This window comes from Xylocopa sonorina, chromosome 11 (genome assembly GCF_050948175.1).
Source record: "Xylocopa sonorina isolate GNS202 chromosome 11, iyXylSono1_principal, whole genome shotgun sequence".
NCBI lineage: Eukaryota > Metazoa > Arthropoda > Insecta > Hymenoptera > Apidae > Xylocopa > Xylocopa sonorina.
Genome location: NC_135203.1, coordinates 5,431,580 through 5,450,799, shown reverse-complemented (window position 1 = coordinate 5,450,799; position 19,220 = coordinate 5,431,580). Strand labels below are relative to the sequence as shown.

The 19,220-nt window shown below is 45.8% G+C and overlaps 3 protein-coding genes across 5 annotated transcripts in view; 1 reads left to right on the top strand and 2 right to left on the bottom strand.

Moving 5' to 3' along the window:
• LOC143429152 (toll-like receptor 2) overlaps positions 1–11,058 on the bottom strand; it is a 71,921-nt gene extending 60,863 nt beyond the window's left edge. The window contains exons 1-4 of the mRNA XM_076904614.1: positions 10,940–11,058; positions 10,238–10,594; positions 9,559–10,160; positions 8,915–9,230 (exon numbers count right to left, since the gene is read on the bottom strand). Coding sequence (XP_076760729.1) covers positions 8,924–9,230; positions 9,559–10,160; positions 10,238–10,594; positions 10,940–10,999 — 1,326 coding nt within the window. The 5' untranslated portion in view covers positions 11,000–11,058 and the 3' untranslated portion in view covers positions 8,915–8,923. The remainder of the gene's footprint in view (positions 1–8,914; positions 9,231–9,558; positions 10,161–10,237; positions 10,595–10,939) is intronic.
• A 1,244-nt stretch (positions 11,059–12,302) lies between these two features.
• On the bottom strand, positions 12,303–15,995 carry LOC143428902 (ferry endosomal RAB5 effector complex subunit 3). Of its 3 annotated transcripts, none has more exons than XM_076904171.1 (10): positions 15,590–15,995; positions 14,486–14,996; positions 13,930–14,151; positions 13,653–13,856; positions 13,448–13,563; positions 13,232–13,368; positions 13,028–13,148; positions 12,837–12,955; positions 12,648–12,773; positions 12,303–12,573 (listed from the first exon to the last, which is right to left on the bottom strand). In XM_076904171.1, exons 2-10 carry the CDS (start codon positions 14,989–14,991, stop codon positions 12,460–12,462), a joined length of 1,665 nt encoding a protein of 554 aa, XP_076760286.1. In that variant the 5' UTR covers positions 14,992–14,996; positions 15,590–15,995; the 3' UTR covers positions 12,303–12,459. The 3 variants fall into 3 exon arrangements, with proteins under 3 accessions (XP_076760286.1, XP_076760288.1, XP_076760287.1); XM_076904173.1 differs by having other exon boundaries at positions 15,808–15,995; XM_076904172.1 differs by having other exon boundaries at positions 15,812–15,995.
• A 134-nt stretch (positions 15,996–16,129) lies between these two features.
• On the top strand, positions 16,130–17,786 carry Aos1 (SUMO1 activating enzyme subunit 1). The gene is made up of 6 exons (XM_076904174.1): positions 16,130–16,356; positions 16,468–16,639; positions 16,700–16,956; positions 17,034–17,212; positions 17,287–17,419; positions 17,497–17,786. The coding sequence occupies exons 1-6, from the start codon at positions 16,259–16,261 to the stop codon at positions 17,657–17,659; spliced, it is 1,002 nt and encodes a 333-aa protein (XP_076760289.1). The 5' UTR covers positions 16,130–16,258; the 3' UTR covers positions 17,660–17,786.
• Positions 17,787–19,220: the final 1,434 nt, after the last annotated feature.

The window sequence follows — 19,220 nt, the reverse complement described above, 5'->3', positions numbered from 1 at the left end:
GCCCACTGATTCCCTCCATTCCTTTTACGTCACTCTTTTTAACCCTTCTACCTGTCCCCCTTCAAGTTCGTCATTTTATATTCTTTACGTCCACCTTCTCCCGCTGTTCCATCCGACGTTTTACTCTCTTTCTCGATTTTATCCCCTTATCGCGGTTCTCTCGATTCCTCCTCGCTCGCGCCCTCCCCCGTCGGTCCTCTAGATTTTTATTCCCACACTCTTCCATTATCTTTTTGCCTCGCACGCACCCCTTCGCCCTCCCCTTTCGAAACGCTCTCCTGGATGTCCGCCTCTTTCTCTCTGTCCGTATCCCTCTACGTCCGCGTCCGCGTCTCTTCTCTCCGTCCCCGCGTCCTCCTCCTCCTCTCATTATCACGCTTTTTCGCGCTCTGCAACTCATTACTATTTTTCGCGGCGGTTCGCTACGCGTGCCGTTGCTCGAGCGGCCGATAAATTCTGCCGCGATATTGCGTTTGGCATTATCGCAATCACGAGCGCCAAGTACCTTCCTCGCGCCGCCCTTCCCTGCGACCAGTGTCGCCGCGTCCCATCGCGCCGCACGCGCGCGACCAACCCCGCACACAGAACCGTGCACGCGAATATATATATATAACCACCTGGCTCTCGCGCGCGAACGCGTGCACCCTCCTCGTGTGTACGTACACGCGCGTTGTCCCGAATTTACATCGCGCTTTTAACATCGCGCCGCCTCTGCCGTAATTTCCCCGCTGCCGCGCGGAGCTGCCCGACCGGAACGCGTGGCTCATTACGTTTTATCCCATGCACTGACACTCGAATTTCGGCACGAAATATGTACAAAGAACGCGGCCTGACGCGGCCATAATTCGCCGACGTGACGGTGATTTTACATTCGCTGGAAAATTGACGGCGCCGATGATTATCGCCGGCCAATCTCCCGTTCCCCTTATTCCGCCCGTGATGTTGTTGCGCCGCTGTGTTTTTTCCTACCCTCTTCCACCGACGATGAAAGCCAACGCTCGATCCTCGTCTATCTCCCTCTCTCTCTCTCTCTGTCTCTCTCTCTCTCTCTGCGGCTCTTTTGTCGTTTTCCATTTTTTCTCCCTCTCCCTGGCCCCCTCGCCCCCGTCTCTAACGAGAATCCTTTCGTTTCCGCGATTATTAATGAGATCGACGGACCAGCGATGAGCGACAGACTTTGTGTTTCGCGAGCGGGGATTATCGTTCGTTCCGCTTCGTTCGCGCGCGGTAATTAATGCGATTGTGGTGTACGTCGTTTGAGCGGATTTTTCAAACGACCGACCGCGAGTAGGAGCCGTCGTTGAACACGGTGGAAAAGAAATTAATTGCGTCGCGACGAATTAAACGTCAACGTTGAAGCGAGCGTACCTATCCCCTTCTCTATCACCGATCGCCAAGAACGCGACTGCTGTTTGTTATTACGATTCGAAATTTGTCCGCGCGTGTCTATCGTTTCCAAGTGAAACATCTCCGCGCGTTCGTTCTTCGTTCTCTCCTCGAGGAGCAGAGAGCCAAAAAAAAAAAAAAAAAATGAAAAAAAAACGGAGCGAAACGGCGAGAGTAAAAGAAAAAAAAAGAGAGAAGAAATACACGTTCGCGACTCTAAATGCACTCGTGAGAAGGTCTATTCTTGACGCTGTTCAAGAAGGGTGGCACTCGTCACTCCCGGGAGGGACGTCAGGTCGGCGAGAGTGCAACGGCGCCACGAGGCAACGAAGACGATGATGAGGCGCAGGAAGTGGACGGGAACTCGATCTCGCGCCGGGGCAAATACGCCCCCCGGCCCTGGGGCTGTTTGTTATGTTACATCTTTGCCTGGCGAACGGGGTGGCCTTTTAAAACGCCTTCGTTGTCACTCGCCGTGGCGCTACGACGGGCACGGTGACGACGGCCGTCGCTCGCTCTCCCTCGGAAACGCGAAAGGGCTGTCTAATCTTCGAAAAATCCGCGGGCTTTCACCGCGCTTCCTGAAGCCCGGCCCCGTCTCCCCCGTGGATAACGACGGGCTGAGATTAAACGTTACACTCGGTTCCACGTTGCCGCGAGGCCAGCCTCCATTCCGCCGCTTAAAGCCACCGTGATTTTTCCACGGACCCTCTTCGTTCGCAAAGTGGCGGTAAAGCCGTCGCGCGGATAAAATAGAGGGTAAATAGAGGACTCGCATAGTGACCAAGAAAATCCAAACCCGCGATGGTACCTTTGACCTCCCCGACGTGAAAGCCGCGCGCGCCTTTAAACTTCCCTGGTCGATCCATCGGGAATTGCCGCGAAAATTGTCGGGGTAGAATTACGGTGCTCCGAGTAATTGCGTTCTTCATCGACGGATCGTAACTCGCGCGCTTCGAGTCACGATTAGCGAATCGTTCGGGAACGATTATCCCTCATCGTTTTAACGAACGAGGTCTATAAAAAGTAGTCTCGCGTTCGAAAGGAAGTATAACAGACGCCCAATAACTCGCTAAACGCTTCCTTAAACACTGTTGTATACCAACGATCGACAATGGGGAGCAGCTCGTTCCTCATTTGCCGCGAACGCTACCCACAGAGGGGAGAAAAAAGAGCCTAGCTAATAGAGCCAAGCACGGATTACCCGAGCACCGGATTACGAAATCGAACGGGAACCGCTGCCGTGAGAAGTCGGCTGGTCTCTTAGCCGTAGCCAACGCCTTAGCCGCAAAGTGGACTCGCCTTGGCCGGATTTCAAGTTTACAACCGGCGGTGACCAATAAAGTTATCGATCTGAAGTGGGCACCAGGGATGTCCCGTATAAACTACACGCGTCGAGGCCTGAATGCTCGGCTCGAGCAGGTTCCCGGCACGAATATTATGGGCGAAGCTTCTTCGACAGGTTCGAGGGCCGTGGACACTTTGTTCGTCGGCCACGGGACAGACAATAAACTCCGAAACGACGCGCATTACATCGCTCGAGGCCTGGGCCACGCCACATCTGGAAGTAATTACGGTGTATACCGAGGGTTTGCGCTCAGGTGTAAGATCCCTCGAGGTGGACGAGGGGCGGAAGGTGAACGACGAGGCTCTCGCGGTACGGAAACGTGACGATTCGACGGGTACCGGGATTAGCGGTCGACGGTTCTCGGTTGTTCCTCCTGGTTGCGGAAGAGCCAGGAGTCGCGATACGATCCGTCTCTTTCTCTCTCTCTTTCTCTCGCACGACGTTTCGAAACGGTGCACCCGTGCACCTCGTAACTGTACACCGAGCCAGGGTGTATTATTCTCCTGTTGGAGATCGCTCGACGATGTTTTACATCGACCACGACGCCTGCGACGATCGTTCGATATTCAGCGCGAGGTGTTTGACGTGCTCGCTGAGTTTGCCAACGGTTCAGGCGTGCGTCGGACGAGGGTTAATTATCGGGGGATGATTTAAGTTTGTCGTAGCGGGTGTGACTCTTGTCGATGAAACCTTCCGCGGAATTTAATATTCGCGTAATTTTTTGGGGGGGAATTTAGTCGCGATGAGTTAACGAAATACTTTTCTCATCGATTCCAGACAAAAAGTCTCTGCTATTTTTTTCCTCCAGAGAACCTCGAGGAACGTGTAAATCGGACGCGCAACGATAGGACGCGAGTCGACGATTGCGGATTCGATTCGCGTCGCGGCATTATTCCGCGGATGGAACGTGCCTCCGTCAGGATTGCCGGGGCTCGACGGAGGCCCTCATCCCGGAGAAGTGCCCGCTGGGTATTTAAGAAGCATATTCCCCTGTCCATTTGGCATTGTGCGGCCGTACGATGGACACTTTCGCGCGGAGGGCGAGAGATCGAAGGATCGAGGTATTGATCGTAAGCGGCTTGCCCCGTGGGGACTTTACCTTTGTGCTTGCGAGCGGACCGGCTATTTGCCGGGCTCGTAAGTTTCACACCTCGGTATAATCGGAGTATCCGGGAAAGCGGGACGCGTTCGACCATTAGAGGAGGGCGACACTTACACCGCTTGCGGTGGCGATCTCCTTCGCGCGGACTCACAAAGAAGACCGTGTTAAATGCCCGGTGATTTAGGGGCCCGTTTTTCAAGTGTACTTCTGCGAAAGAAATCGGTACACGCTGCAGCCATGCATCTGGACGAATTTTAAGCTTTTCGACGGGCTGTTCTCGTCGAGGCTGTCCGTTGCGATGAAATTCGAGAAATCCCCGACGAAATGTCATTCGCTGCTTCAGTCGCTGCCTTCGATCCTTAAGAGTCGATGATTGGATACGTTACACGCCTTCGTCGAATCGATACTAACGATCGAAGAAAGTTGGCGAGGGAAATTCGCCATTTGTAACAACACCGGTGTAACCACGCAGCCCCCTGATTTGCCGTTTAAATCCGTGTCTCGCGATGGGGGTTGGCGAAAACGTGCCACGTGGAAAAAGGGGCCTGTTTTCTTTCCTGCCCCCGGGTCTGGCGCGCGTAAATGCGCTCAACGCGCGCGCTTAAACGCGCAGCGTGTGCACGCGTGTACGTACGTGAGCCGTTCCTCCCGTCTCCCTGTTCACGGGGGGGAGAGAACTCCATAATGTAAGTTCATCGCTGCCGCGCTGATGCGTATGTAATCCCGTGGTGCTTACCGATACCATCGTGGGTTTTATTTTCATTATTCATTTGTTCGAACCGTTCCCCATGGATAGCGGGGGGGAAGCTTACACGCGTAACCCCGTGTTTCTACGTTGGTTTAATCAGATAAAACCTTCGAACGCCAAAAATCGCCGCACACCGTAACCAGCCACGCTCTAACCTTCCGATGGCGGTCGAAAACAAGGCCCGCCCCGGTTTTCGACCCTCGACGCCTGGCTGTCTTGTGTCGCCTTTGTCGCTCGACTATCGCCTTATCGTCATTCACCCTTGTCCAGGAACGTGTACGAAGGTGGTGAAAGAGAATTTCTCGCTGTTATACCCCGGGTTTTCCCCAACGAGCGTAAGCTACCTGTCTTTCATTCGGTTTTTGGCTAGGTCGCAGGGGTGGGTCAAAGAGTAATACGGTTTTATTGTTCTCGCGTGTTGTATTGATCAACTTGCGAGTATATGGATTATTATACCTGTACCTGACAATGGTGTCGCGTCAATACGCATTATGCTTGGCGCTTTATTAGGAATTTTAATTAGCTCGCCACGGATTCCACTAATCTCCTTGGACGGCGCACAATGGGGGACCCCTGGTGTAAAGTTATGTGGAAATTGGGATAATGCGTCCGCGTCGTTGAAACGCGTGCATTGTGCCAGTGGGTACCTGCGAAATTTTCTACGAACCCCAGGCAATTAATCGTATCCGTTTTATTCGTTAATTCTCGAGCGCTGCTCGGTCTTACGTTTACGTGCATCCGCTTTATCTTGTTCGCGATCCGATCGTTCGTGATTGATGAAACGGCGGAGGAACCGCGTACGCAAATAGAAAGTGAATAATCGCCGGTGTATCCGTGCGATCTCTCGTTCGGAATGTTCGTTTAAACGTTGCAACGTTTAGGTGAGAGACGAGCGCGAGCTAACCATTAAGATCCCACCTCCACTCGCCGCTTTCAGTTTCCCACAAATTCACGCGTTAAAACACGTGATAAGGTGAAAAAAACGAAAGGCAACAAAGTCGCAACAAAGAGATCCCGCGATCTCTCTGGCTGCAACGACGAGACCACCGCTCGCTCGTTCGCTCGCCTCGGAGTCGTCGCTGCGGCGTCCTTTTTTCCCGCGTTTCCGGCGACCTCGGCCGCTTCGAACAGTAGGCGGAATGCGGCGGAGGAAACGGGGCGGTCGACGGGAAACGAGAGGGGAGAGGAAACGGGCGAACTATCGGAGCCACGGTAATTAGCGGGTCAGCTTGGTTAATGCAAGAGCACCGGCTTAACGAATCGTAATGTGGAAAGTGTGATATTTCGAAAATACGCGCGGACGAGTGCTAAGCAAGCTGCACACGCGTTTCATTAATCGGCTGTGCGTATCCCTGATTCGCGTCGAATAACACGCCGCTCGAAAGAGCCGGTTTAATCTCTGTTTTATCAACGAGGCGTCCTTCCAGCTCTTCAGAATTTATTTTTCTTATTTTGCCTGTAGTTGTATCGCTAATTGTATCGAGCGATCGACGAACTTTATCGATCAACAGAGCGAGATATCAACAGCGGTTTTTCAATCCCTGATACAGAGGAAGCTCGAAAGCTCCTTTCCTCTGCATCCATCGACTCCTCGTCGATTTTCATTCATTTTTCTCCTCGTTTTTTCCATCGAAAAGATCGCCAGGGCTATCGAGGCGTATTAAGGGAGGATCTCGTAGTTACTTGGCCCGGAAACACGATATTCTCGATACACCCCGGTACCAAGGGGCTGGCCCACGTATTCCGGCCGTTGAAACTCGGCTTCTCCGCGTACTCGCGACATCCCGTGCCCCGACGCTGGTAGGCGGTGTATTATTTTTCGCCAAATTGGCTCGCACGGATTCGATCTCGAATTACGGACACTCGATATCGCCGCGTAAATCGTCCAGCATCCTCGACGCCTGGTCCTCGGGACCAGCGAGACCGTCCCTGCCCAGGAATATCCAAAAAGGAGCACCACAATGTTCCGTTGAGCGCAGGATCGGTATAATCGAGACCTGCCCCCGATCTCCTCTTGAACCACCCGCAACTCGCTCGATTTTCACGCGACTGCTGTTGCGAACGAGCGCGTTTCGCGGGCTGTTATGCAACTTGGTCGTTCTTATTTTTATTCTTTTCTTCTCATTTTTTTTGGACCCGCAAACACGAGTCGAAGTTGATTCAAAAGTGTATCTGCTTGTTGTTTCGCATTGGCAATATTATTTATAGATTACGATTATCCGTGCTGTATTGTATCAGAAGTTCGATATCGACTATCAGTCTTCCTTTAAATAACTCTGAAGTCTACAATATTCCTGTTTTCTGCGAGTTTTTCATTCCCATTTGTTAATCGCTGCTTGAGGAAATATTAGCGCAAAACGTGAACCGATTAACGTCTTTCTATCTGCGCTGGGCTTCCTCGAGTTTGAATGCGTTAAAATCGGCGACCATACTTCCCTGGCGTAACGTGTCCCTCCATATGGAGGGCTCCCCAGCCGTGGCCCGTAACCCAATAGGCTTCCCGTAGGAAGATCATACTTCGGTACAAAGGCTGATCGCTACATCGCACGCGATCACGGTGCACGTCATGGAAACTGACGATCTTCATAGCACCATTTGCTCGCTGGTCCTCAGCCACGGGCAATATCGCGCCCCCTTCCCGTACAAAGTGCACGCCTCGAGCAGAGACGTTTCGTCGTTATCAACGGGATTAACCCCGGTGTCATCTGTAGCGATCGGTCGCCGTTCCACACGTGTATTAATCCCTCGCAACAAATTATTCGACGCCGTTCTAATTTCCGTTCGACGCTCCTCGTTCGACTCGCACGCCTGAAAGTATCCGTAGATGAGGATCGAGGGGGTTAGTCAACTATTTCGAGACAAAACTCGATACGTACGCGGCATTTCTTTTTACTTCTCGCAAGTTGAACGTCAACCGACCAAGTTCTGTTCAGAGCGCGATCCTCTATGCTAGAGCGAACAATAGAAAACGCCCTTTTTACGCACAGAAGCCCATTGTTCTCCAATTCTGGTAGCCGTCCGCGAAGCGGAGCCGAAGAAGAGGACCCGGTTAATTTCTGCGTACAATGACTGACTTCGAAGCTCGGTGGTTCGAGTCGGTTAAATAAAAGTGTATATTCTTCGGCTCGAATTCCCCGCAAAAGCGAGGTAGCCCCCGCTGGATCTCAATTAATTTCTCTGGCGAACAAAAAAAGGTACGCGCGATCCGGCGATGCGTGGAATCGTGGCTCCGCCGCGAGGCTCTACCATCGCCGAGGATCTTTCAAAGGAAATGAGCCATCGGTTGCTTTGTATCCATTCTCTTTCATAGAGCAGACACTTCGTTTCGCAATACACCAGATACAGAGAAAGAGAGAGAGAGAGAAAGAAGGTGGGAACTGGGATAGGTGGAGGGTAAAGGGTTTCTCGAAAAGTACGTCGATACGTGCCGACAAAAAGACGTTTTATTCGATTCACAGAGAGGTCCCACATTGTTGGCCGCCCACTCCAGACGACGCTCGAGCACTCGAGGCTACTGTACGCTGTTACCAGCTTTAAGGGATGCGCTGGTGCCGCCTGCAGTATTTACAGGCTCGTTTTTCCGCGTTTCGACGCGTGGCCGTTCGGCACAAAGCCTATTGACGGCCCATCGGGGTGCACAATGTTACTCGTTACATCTATTTATACTCGTATGAAGACATCGTTAATTCCCGTCGCTCGATGCGCGGCAGGACAGGCTTGCATTGAAAATTAGCTGTGGTTTACGGTTCTACGTGGACGCGCGAGTCTGCTCGACGCGATCGTGGCTTATTGGGAGAGGAAAAAGTACGGGTTAATCGATGGAAGGGATCGCGAACTCTCCCGCGAGATACCGATATCTGAAGAGTTCAAAGCGTCAACGACACGATCCGCTCGTATTTTGACGCCTCGAATCCCCGATATCTTCCTACGGATTAGATTAGCCACCGCGAACAGGATCTCCCTGCGGTTACTCGTCGACGTTCCGCTCGCACGGAATAATAAAACGTTAAATCATACTTTAATAACTAAATTTTCCGACACTCCCCTTTGCTAACGTTGGCTCGCGCGAAATTAAAATCCAATTCAGTCGCTCGTTTCGCGATTGTACCGCGCCAAGGTAGTTAATTTTTCGATTAACCGATTAATCGACCTGTTTCATCTTTCGATCGAGAAATTACACGTCGCTTAGTTTATAAATTGAGCGCGCGAGCGCGCGCGCCTCTTTAAACGGTGGCTCGAATTAATACGTTTCCAGGACCCTTCGCTCTTTCCGTTCTTCCTTCGTTCATCCTTTCCTTCAAGCGTCTCGATGCGTCAGGGAACGAAACACGCGGTTCGTTCACTCCTCGTTCCGTTCGAACGTCGCGTCGGACGCCTCTCCGACCGTCAGGATCTTCACCATGTCGCTCGAGGTCTCGTCGACGTTCGTGTAGGTGACCGTGTCGTGGTTCTTTCGTATCAAGTCCCATTGACTGAGTGGTCGTCGTTGCACGAAAAAGCCCACGGCTAAGATGATCGCCACGATCAGTATCAGAATGCAGGCCCACAGTACTGGCTGGAATACCGATGTCTCGCCTTCGCATATCAGCTCGTATGTCGGTATACTGCTTAGCTCTTTGCCAATTACTTCTTGTGGACTGTAGCATCTGGTAATTGAAATTAAATAGTGAGCAATGAGAGTCGATTTAAAAAAAAATAGTTCAGCTAGTGAGATAAAGCGTGCGAAAAATGTTTATTGAACATCATAATTTTGTTATCCAATTATTAGATAAAAGCTAGCGTTTCGATGAAGCGTCGAATATTGTGTTCAAATATTAATCTGATAGCGTTAAATTTGAATAATAAGTAAGCATAGTATTAGGGCAGACATCTATAGTAGACTCGCTGAAACGTTTCACCATCGATTCTTCCAATTACCGACTGTTTCGCAGCGAGATGAATTGGTTTAAAGGGTGAGATGGGTTTTCTACTCACATAATTTCACGGCTGAGAATCCTGGTCGTGTTCAACATACTTAGCCACTGCATTTTGCAGTCGCAATTCCAGGGATTGTCCTTCAGGTTCAAGATAGGCGTTCTCTTTATTATCGACACGAGGTTGTACTCCAAGGTTCTCAAAGCGCAGTTAGTCAACGAGAGCCGCCGCAGTCGCGGCAAAATACGCTCCTCGTACGGTAACATTTTCAAGTGCGACAATTTCTTCGACCCGTCCAGAATCAGTGTCTCCAAATTCGTGAAATTCTCGAAATCGTTGAGAAACAACTCTCTCAGGCTTTGCATGTTGTTCATTCTGAGTTCGCGCAGTAATGGTAGGCAGACATTTTGGAACCGTGTTACGTGAGTGTCGGACAAATCGAGCTCTACCAATGTGCCTGGCAGTAACGGTATCGTGCTTATTGGATTTTGTGACAGATCTAGCTTGTATAAGTTTTCCAGTGTTTTGAAAAGCTTTGAAGAGAAATAAGACGATGTTACGTTGCTCAAATTCAAGTATTGCAGCTTCTTCAGATTCCAAAAGGAGTTCTCGTGAATCCCATCGCTGATCGGATTGTTGGCTAACGAAAGGTACTCCAACAGCTGAAAGAAAGATACGAATTATTTGTCGCGAACTCTTTCTTGTTACTTCTACGTCAAACATTATAAAGTGTAATTACATCGAAATGTTCCAACATCGTTTCATTAACGCTCGGTAGTTTGTTCCACGAGAGATCGAGCACTTTAAGTTTCGAGGTTCGATTGTTCAAGGCGTTCTCGTCGATGTATTCAAGACTGTTGCGGCTGACGTTTAACACTTCCAAATTGTATTCACTTTTGCAGAGGAAGAAGAACTTCTGGAGGTGATTCTGCGACAGATCGAGCGTCCTCAGGTTCTCGAGATTGGCGGAGCAGTCGAGGAAGCTGTCGAACTCGTTGCCTCGAAGAATGAGATCAGTGACTTCCGGTACGTTCGTGCGGTGCTGCAGATCCAGGAAGAAGTGCTCCTTCTTCAAGCCTTGATGCGTCAGATTCAGCTGAAACGAAGGTAAGTCCTTTAAGAAAGTTTAACTCGTAGAGAAGGATTAACGGGTATTCAGAACTCGTTCGTTGTTCACGTGAAAACCGCGAAAAGTCAAATTTTCCCGCGCCGCAACCTACAAATTGGCGCCACTGCGATTCGAAATTTAAATTTCCCGTTCTTCGTTCTTTAATCCGATACTTGCATAAATCATTCTTACTAAATAATTATTCTATCTAAATATTATATAATATTTAATTGTAACGTATCGCCATGCATAATGTTCGCGCAAAAGATCTCTCGTAACCGAATGATAATGGATTATCGGTCAGAAAAGCGAAAAACTCGCGTGCAAACCCACCAGCGTAGCCGAAGACGTGGAAAGGATCAAAGCTAGGATCGTGATAGTCTCGAGCCACATTTTCCAGGTGATGGTTGATTGTCTGTTGCACGGATAGACGCGGTGTAGTTTCTGTTTCGCTCGAAGATGAGACCGTCTAGTTTCAACTATGCCCCTCGCGGAACAATTTATTGGAATGACAATGAATTTATCCGTGGCATACTCTGCATACAATCACAGTGCCGAATTAAGAAGGGAGCAACAGGGGCTTCAGCATCCTGATTGCTATGGTACAAGTGATCTCGATCTCTTTTCTTCTTTTCCTGTAAAATGTATCTTAAAGAAATCGTCGAGCGATACGGGACACTTCCACTTTCGATGCTTCAGAATCTGAACTTCGATCGACTTTTGTACGATCGTGCTAGTTCACTGGTACTTCACTGAGAGTAGCTCGCAGAAGAGGTCCTTTCGTCTTCGCTATTTGCTTCTTTACTTCGAGACCCGCGTACTGGACGGCGATTCGCGCGACACAATCGACGAACGAGGACTGCGAAAACGATCTCATCGAATAGGTTCTTCGCGGGGCACGCTGTCGCGTTAATCCGTTCGCGTCCAGTTCAGAATCCGAAAGGCTAACGCACCACTTTTTCGATAAACCGAGATTAGACGGACGATCCGCGCGCACGTTCTGTTCTGCGCTCGCTTTTTCCCCCCCGAAGGCCCCTTTTAATCGCCGCGTATTCTTTCAATTAATTTATATTCGCGCACTACACGATATCGCCGGACGTTTGTCCCTCGCGACGAAACCCGTGGCGGGCGTTAAACGATAAGTAAAAATAATAGACGATAAAAAGCAGCGAGGGAGAAGAGAATAGAGAGAGATCGAATGCATCAGGTTCGATTCACCGTTGAACACTTCAACGTTTCTCTCGAACCGCGGTGCCAGACTAATTATTGGACGGTCGAGAGAAATGTTGGAACGTATCTGGTCAGCTTCCACGATGGGAAAATAAAAGTATATCGGACGGTGATAAAAAGCTGGATAGCCCAGAGGTATCTAGCTACGATAACGCGTCGCGCTGCAGTAATTTTGTTACAATTACTGTATAAAGTGGAATTTTTTTTATGCTTTCTCGCTCCACGGTTTGGAATCTTGTATCGCGATATCGCTTGTTTTGCAACCGTGATTACCGAGGGATACAAATTGTAGATACGTAAAGCGCCATTTAATGAACCGGTTAAAACGAAATTGGTATCGCAAATCATAAGTATTCGTGTACTATAGAATTGTTTAGAATTTCTATTCGATCGATGGGGGGAATAAGTATAATGGAACGTTCAGGATATTCAGTGTAGGGTAATGGAAAAATCAGGCTTGTGAATGTAACGTAAACAAAATAGCTCGTTAAGAGCAGGTGTTTATTCACGGAATGACATCATGATTGCACCCACGACGAATGATTGTCGAGATGCACTATACATAGTAACAAATATTTAAACATTTTTAACACGTGTTACTATAACAGTGGCAAGAGGGTTGTTCACTTTTTGGGGGTTTGAGGTGTGCTCGTTGCTTTGAACACCAAAGGATTCGATACTCGAAATATGCTGGGTAACATCGTTGCCAGGGTACCAAATACTTCCTCGGACATACCCTAAGTATAGGACAAAAATTACAGTACAGTTTCTTCTCTTTTTATCGTAATTCTCGTAGCTCGGATCAACCTACCTTTGGTACTAGAAATTGCAAATTCTTCAACTCGGCGCCACCCCAAGATGCCATTTCTATCATGAACCCTTTCACGCATTTAAAAACTAGTTCCGCTCTTTTCGTACACCACGCTACAGTCATGTCCTGAGATGCCAAAATAAATTGATACATTAAGGAAAATAATATTCTTTACGATTAATGTTATACCTCCGACATCTCGTGTACGAGGAGGACAGGGATAGTTAACGTGGTCACGTCGTTGCAGCAAGCAGTTTTCAAGATGTTTCGTAATCCCAAAATGACCGGGTGCCTCGAATTGATATCGCCTGGAAATTAAGCAAAAATTCTTATCGACGTGAGGAATCACACCGGGCAGAAAAAACATATTTGATACCCACCAGATCGCAACGAGTCGTTCACAACCATATGGAAAATAACATGAACTTGCGCTAAATTCGAATGCCTCGTAATGTAAACGTCGCCTGTCTGTAAACTCTTGCTACCCGTTGATCGTTTAGTCTGCAACAAGGAAAACATGTATAATTAGAATATACGTTTAGCGTGGAATAGATATCGAGATTTTTTAGTCTGCCTCTGCTCACTTGTGACTCGTTCGTTTCTCTGTGATGCGCTTGCCTCCATGCAACCGCGTCTTTCACGTCGTCCCGTATTTTTTCCAGCTGTTCGTCGATAGGTGGGAAATGAAACTCTGTCGTCAATTGACATATCGAACATAACTCTAAAAAAAAAAAAGAAAAAAAAACCACACGATTAACATGGTCAATTAAACATCGAATATTCGTTCGTTCGTATAGTACCTTTCGTTATCCCCGAATAACTTCCTAAATGATTATCGCTCAATAATACTAAACCACACAAATCGTTCGAATATAATCCTAGAGCAGTTTGTAGCCTTTGAGGCGTCGGATCCATTCTATTTATCAGAAGACAAATGTATCTATTATTCGATTGAATTTCTGTCTGCAAAGTAACCGTACATAGTATTCCTTTTACATCACCCACCCAGATTCGCTCTTTTTTGTTCTACAGAAATCCAACACGTCCCCGGTTAATATGCGTATGTTGTGCATCTGTTTCATTTGGGAACCTAAATGGATGGTGAAGCTCTCCTCCAAGATAGGATAGTCCGCCGTGTTCTTCTCCTCGCTATGTACAAAGTTGTCCAACGCTGGTCGTATCGGTGGCATCGACAGCATCGGAGAACCCCTAACAGTCACATTATCTATAATTATCAAGTCCACGTTGCTCGTGCGTAATAGTTTCATTTCTATAAACGTACACCGGGGTCGGTAGCATGTTGGTCTGCTGTTCCTCCAGTAACCTCATGATCCAGTTACGATACTGCCGCCTCTGATCCAATTTCAACGCGTCTACCCTTGAACCCCACTGACCTTGCAATAAACTTTGCTCCTCGAAATGCCGGCCAGCCATTTCGTTTATAGACTTTTCGGTGGAGCCGGCCTCGAGGGCCTCGACAGCGACCCGCATCTCTTCGGTTTGCCTAGAATTCATTTCGTTCACTTTCTTTTTCTTCCCTTCCTCTGGCGCGTTCTTAAAATAACCGGAGGTTAATTGCTCGTTATACAAACTCGATAACCGGCCGACTGCATTCGCGGCTCGCAGTCAGATTAAGGGAGGAGGAGAGGGATGGGCAATTAAAAAGCAGGCAAATTGTAATTTGAGATTGAGAAATGTTATTAAAAAGCTGGCAAATTTTGATCGAAGCTTTTGTGTTATTTGCGTCAGGTCGAGGAGCAGTGACTGTTTCCTTGAGACATCGTTCGTGCGTGTTAGTACAGGCTTGTCGCGAGACAATGGATAATCTTGATACTAACTTTTGAGTGAGTTGCTCATAGTGTGTATCTCTCATCTGAATAACTTCTGTTACATCTCTTCCGAATTTATGTTCAGCTTGAAGAATGGGTTCCAACGAGGGGGAATGTACCAATCTGTGATATGCAGCAGCGAACAGCTCTTCATCAGTTGTTCCAATGGGATCAGCATATTCTACTGTCTTTTGCTTGTAGATTTTCTCCCAATTTTTTATGGTCTCTTCGATATCCAGGGTTCCTAATTTTGCATTCTTAAGGGCCTTCTCTGCCTTCTCATCGTAAAATTCTAATGTTAATGTTTTAATAGTATGCTCCAGTGATTGCAATAAAGTTGATTCCACATAGCACGGTAATTTAAAGGATGACATTATACGGTGCATGAGTTCTTTGACAGAACCAAGATATGGTATTTTTAATGGTACTTCCAATACGTATTCTTGATTTGTGGTGCATGTTGGAAATTTATATACAAATGTTTTCTCCACATATTCTTCCTCAGGCATATTCATGTTTTCTAGAATAGTTTTTCATTATATTTTCTTACAATCCTCCTATTTATTCTCCGCTATAAAGATGGTGCTTAATTTATGAATAATAACCAGTAAGATAACGTTTAACAATAGGAATTTCTTAAGAGTTAACAACAACAGAGGGACATAAATTAGATATGCGATATTATAGTTTATTGGTGGTGTGCATTTAGGCATAAGTAGAAGTCGACGTTATTTCTTTTTAGTCAATAATATTTCTCAAAGGTCAGCTTTCACAACATGCAGGTCTTAAGGTCAATGATAAGCGACAGAAACACCTCTAACAGTACTTTTTTTTATCCACTCTTTTCAAAGCAATTATCTTCATATATTAATTATAATGACTTCAGATTTGACTTCTTGATAAACTTTATTATCGTACGCAAATATAAATTCGAGAGTATTACAACAAAAGGCTAATTAAAAGCATGCAAGAAGTAATTTGAGTGCCATTAAAAATGTTCGTTACAAAATTCGATATAAAACATTTCTGTAAACCTCGTTTCGTATCCCGTAATATACGATTGATCGAAAATAGCAAAATTTAAAGGTCCAGTTGTTTTTCAATTTTTATTACCGGCATACGAGGGCGCTACCACGAAGATCGCTGTTTTGTTTATAAATTATTGCTTTGATAATTATGGTCTGTATAAGATTATAACGCATACATTTCACACAGTTTCGTGTACATAAACATTCTTAGAAATACGTTTAACTTCAGCAAGTATCGCGTTAAGTTGACGTATCCGTCTCAATCTTTGGTTAAGCGCCTAACCTAAATTATGAAATAAATACTTGCAAGATGTTTGTTTTTTCGTGGACGACGAGTCTTGCCGCGTCAAGCCATGTGCGGACATTTAGAAAATCTTCTCTTCTGTTTCGAGTCAAACATTTTGTACAAATAAACCACTCGCACGCATAACAATTGTTAAGAACGTTTAACGCCCCCCAGTCATCTGTTCGACAGTTCCTCCAACACTTAAACGTCATTTAGATGAATCAGAAGGTACAATATTCTTTTTTATTACATATTGGAGACACGGGATAAACAGAAAGGACTCTTATTTGTCGCGAGACTGATCGTATCGAATAATGTAATTAACATTCTATTTAAACATTGCCATTTATTGTTCGTATTCGAAGGAACGTTGCCACGTTGGCTGCACTGCATTAGACGCTTAACGTCGGTATTACTTTATTATTTTTGGCGGCAGTATATTTTTAAGTATTAAATAATATCTTCACAATGGTTGAGGACAAAAATCAAGCCCCAGAATTGACGTCCCACGAAGCTGAATTATACGACAGACAGATTCGTTTATGGGGTTTAGAATCACAGAAACGGCAAGTACAGTACAACTTAACCTATAACATGTGTACTGTCTCTGAATAAAATCGATTGTGAAATGTAAAAACAATCGAAGAAAGCTGACATACAATTTTAATAAATTCCAGCCTACGAACAGCCAGGGTTTTGTTAATAGGCTTAAATGGTTTCGGAGCGGAGATAGCGAAAAATATTATTCTCGCAGGTGTTAAATCGGTTACGTTTTTAGACCATAGAAACGCGACAGCTGAAGATCGCTGCTCGCAATTCTTAATACCTAAACAAATGATTGGAAAGAATGTAAGTAAATAGATTAGGGTATTGGAAAGTATAATGCTTCTATGCAAATCATATTCGCAGAGAGCCGAAGCATCCTTAGACAGAGCGAAGAATTTAAACCTATTGGTTAATTTGGAAGCAGATAAATCTAACATTGACGATAAGCCAGATAAGTATTTCAGTAATTTCGATGTAGTCTGCGCAACAGAGTGTACTATTACGCAAATAAAGAGGATTGACGAGGCCTGTAGGAAGTATAATACCAAATTTTTTGCTGGTGATGTATGGGGAACAATAGGCTATACTTTCGCTGATCTAATGACTCATGAATATGTCGAGTAAGTGGGTTACTAACTACTGTGATCTATGGGAGGTATATATAGATTAGTTATTAAAACTAAGATTCATCTTATAGAGATGTAGTGCAGACAAAGAAAATGCAAGTAATAGAAGGTGAGCCTACGCCAAAGGAAAAGTTTGTAAACATAACTGTAACTGAGAAACATGTAGATACTTTTGTGCCTTTCGAATCGATTTTAAATGTTCCAAAATCTTCCCTACCTAAAGAGTCAGAAATATACTATATGATGCTGAGTAAGTGTTTAGGTAAAATACTTTTATAAGGATGTCTGTGAAACACATTTTTCCAATAAATAATTTAATTTTAGTAATGCTCAATTATCGCGAAAAATACGGCAAAGATCCATTACCCAGCGAGAGGGGTTCTGAGAAATTGAAAACAGAAGTGGCAGCAATTGTTAAAAAATATGACCTTGAGGACAAACTAAATTATTTAGTCGAGTATGTACCTGAACAATTTAGAGCAGTTAATTATTAATTTCGTTAAAAATAAATCGCACCATCTATTATTAATTTAGGGGAGATATATATGCTCAAGTTAGTCCAGTGTGTGCTATCATTGGCGGTATTATGGGGCAAGAAATAATCAAAACCGTTTCAAAGAAAGGCGCTCCGCATAATAATCTGTTCATCTTCGATCAAGAGACATTATGCGGAAAGATATTGAGATTAGGTCAGTAAAGATGATTTTGAAGGATGGTATGTTCAAATTTCTGTACATTGTGATTTGTCATTATTATTTTTATAGTCATCCATTCCATATTTTTTACAATAAAAATGCAATAAATTGTATCGATAATGATAAATATCATCGTGTTGTAACTATTTTCCCTCGTATTATAGCCTTTAATGCTAAGTCGAAATAAAACAATCCACAGAAATAATTCTATATTATGTGGAATCGAGTCATCTCAGGAAAGAATATCTTTTTGGACTTTCCTAATAGTCAAATATCAATTTGTCGTAATACATTACGCGCTGTATGTGTTCGCTTCAAAACCGAAAAGGATGTACCGCTCGAGTATCGAGGCGGTAGGTACGATTTGCAATAGTTTTCATGTTTTAACACGCTGTTCCTTTTCTCCTGTTTTTCCCGTTCGAAGCAGTCCCATTCTTTCAGTAATCGCTGTTTATCGCAGCTCGTTCGCGTCACAAGATATTCTTGTTCGCCGTGTAACAGTCGTAGGAAACGCGGTGGGGTCCTCGGGGTTGTACGTGGAAATATGACTCACTTTCCCGGTTTCCGCCGGGGCAATTTGAGACTCGCTTTGTGGATTTTTTTCGTGCCCTCTCACGTGGAAAACGCGGCGGGAAACGTGAAATGGAAATTGAAAAATTGGAAAAGGGGGAGCGAGTTGGAGCACGGCTCGTTATGCTTTATCGGCTCGCCCGATATTACCTTTCGTACGCCGCGACAATCTCTTTTTATGCCCTAGCATTATTTAAAACGTTGTACCCTTTCGTCTAACTTCCCGAATGAAATCCGCTCGTTTCTCACTGTTCATATTTAATCGATCCTTTTCCAATCTCTACCCTCCTTTCAATTGTTTATATCCATCGAATACTATAGATCCTTTTAATTTTCGTAATTGCAATTATCCTGATAATTGCAGTTACTGGCATTTTAACATCTTCGTACATGGAGTTGAGAATTGACACGATTTTCATTAGAGAACCATGATTAATAGCTTTTCTACATATGCAAATGGAAGTGGCTAGTGTATAAAAATGTTTCTCCCGCGTTCCTCTTTGATTGCAGGTACACGCGCGTAGTCAGTGTTCGCTCCTTAACGATGCAGCCACGTGCTTTCATGGTTGTCGAATTATCTTCATTCAGGCGCTGTTACCCGCGTCGTACGCTCGTCGAAAGACCATCAACCCGATCGAGACTCGTACAAATGGTCACCCTTGCTCCTCTTAATTCGCGTTTTGGTAATATACGTTGTTCCGCAGCTTCCCTTGTCCAGGGGAGGCTGCGGACCGCTACGTGACTGATCTGCCGTCACGTATCCGCGAGCGCAACCAATCGTGTTGACTGGTGATTTATAAATTTAATAGTCCATCGTCGTTCCGACGGAAACGAGTTCGCCTCGGGCGAAAGCTTGGCTTTGGTGACAGATAACAAATTTCATATGGATGCGAGTGGACCCTTCGAGTGGCTCACGCTCATTTAAATTAACTATGCTCCAGCGTAACTTTGGAATTTTTTTTTTATAGTAGAACTCTTGAATTGTAACTTCTA

Excerpts from the sequence above, each read along its gene's own strand:
- LOC143428902 (XM_076904171.1), bottom strand. The coding sequence starts at position 14,991 with ATGAATATGCCTGAGGAAGAATATGTGGAGAAAACATTTGTATATAAA. Across the intron at positions 12,956-13,027 it reads GAACGACTCGTTGCGATCTG|GCGATATCAATTCGAGGCAC; the intron begins GTGGGTATCAAA and ends CTTAATTTCCAG. Across the intron at positions 12,774-12,836 it reads TCGTACACGAGATGTCGGAG|GACATGACTGTAGCGTGGTG; the intron begins GTATAACATTAA and ends TTGGCATCTCAG.
- Aos1 (XM_076904174.1), top strand. The coding sequence starts at position 16,259 with ATGGTTGAGGACAAAAATCAAGCCCCAGAATTGACGTCCCACGAAGCT. Across the intron at positions 16,640-16,699 it reads AACAAATGATTGGAAAGAAT|AGAGCCGAAGCATCCTTAGA; the intron begins GTAAGTAAATAG and ends TCATATTCGCAG. Across the intron at positions 16,957-17,033 it reads ATGACTCATGAATATGTCGA|AGATGTAGTGCAGACAAAGA; the intron begins GTAAGTGGGTTA and ends TTCATCTTATAG.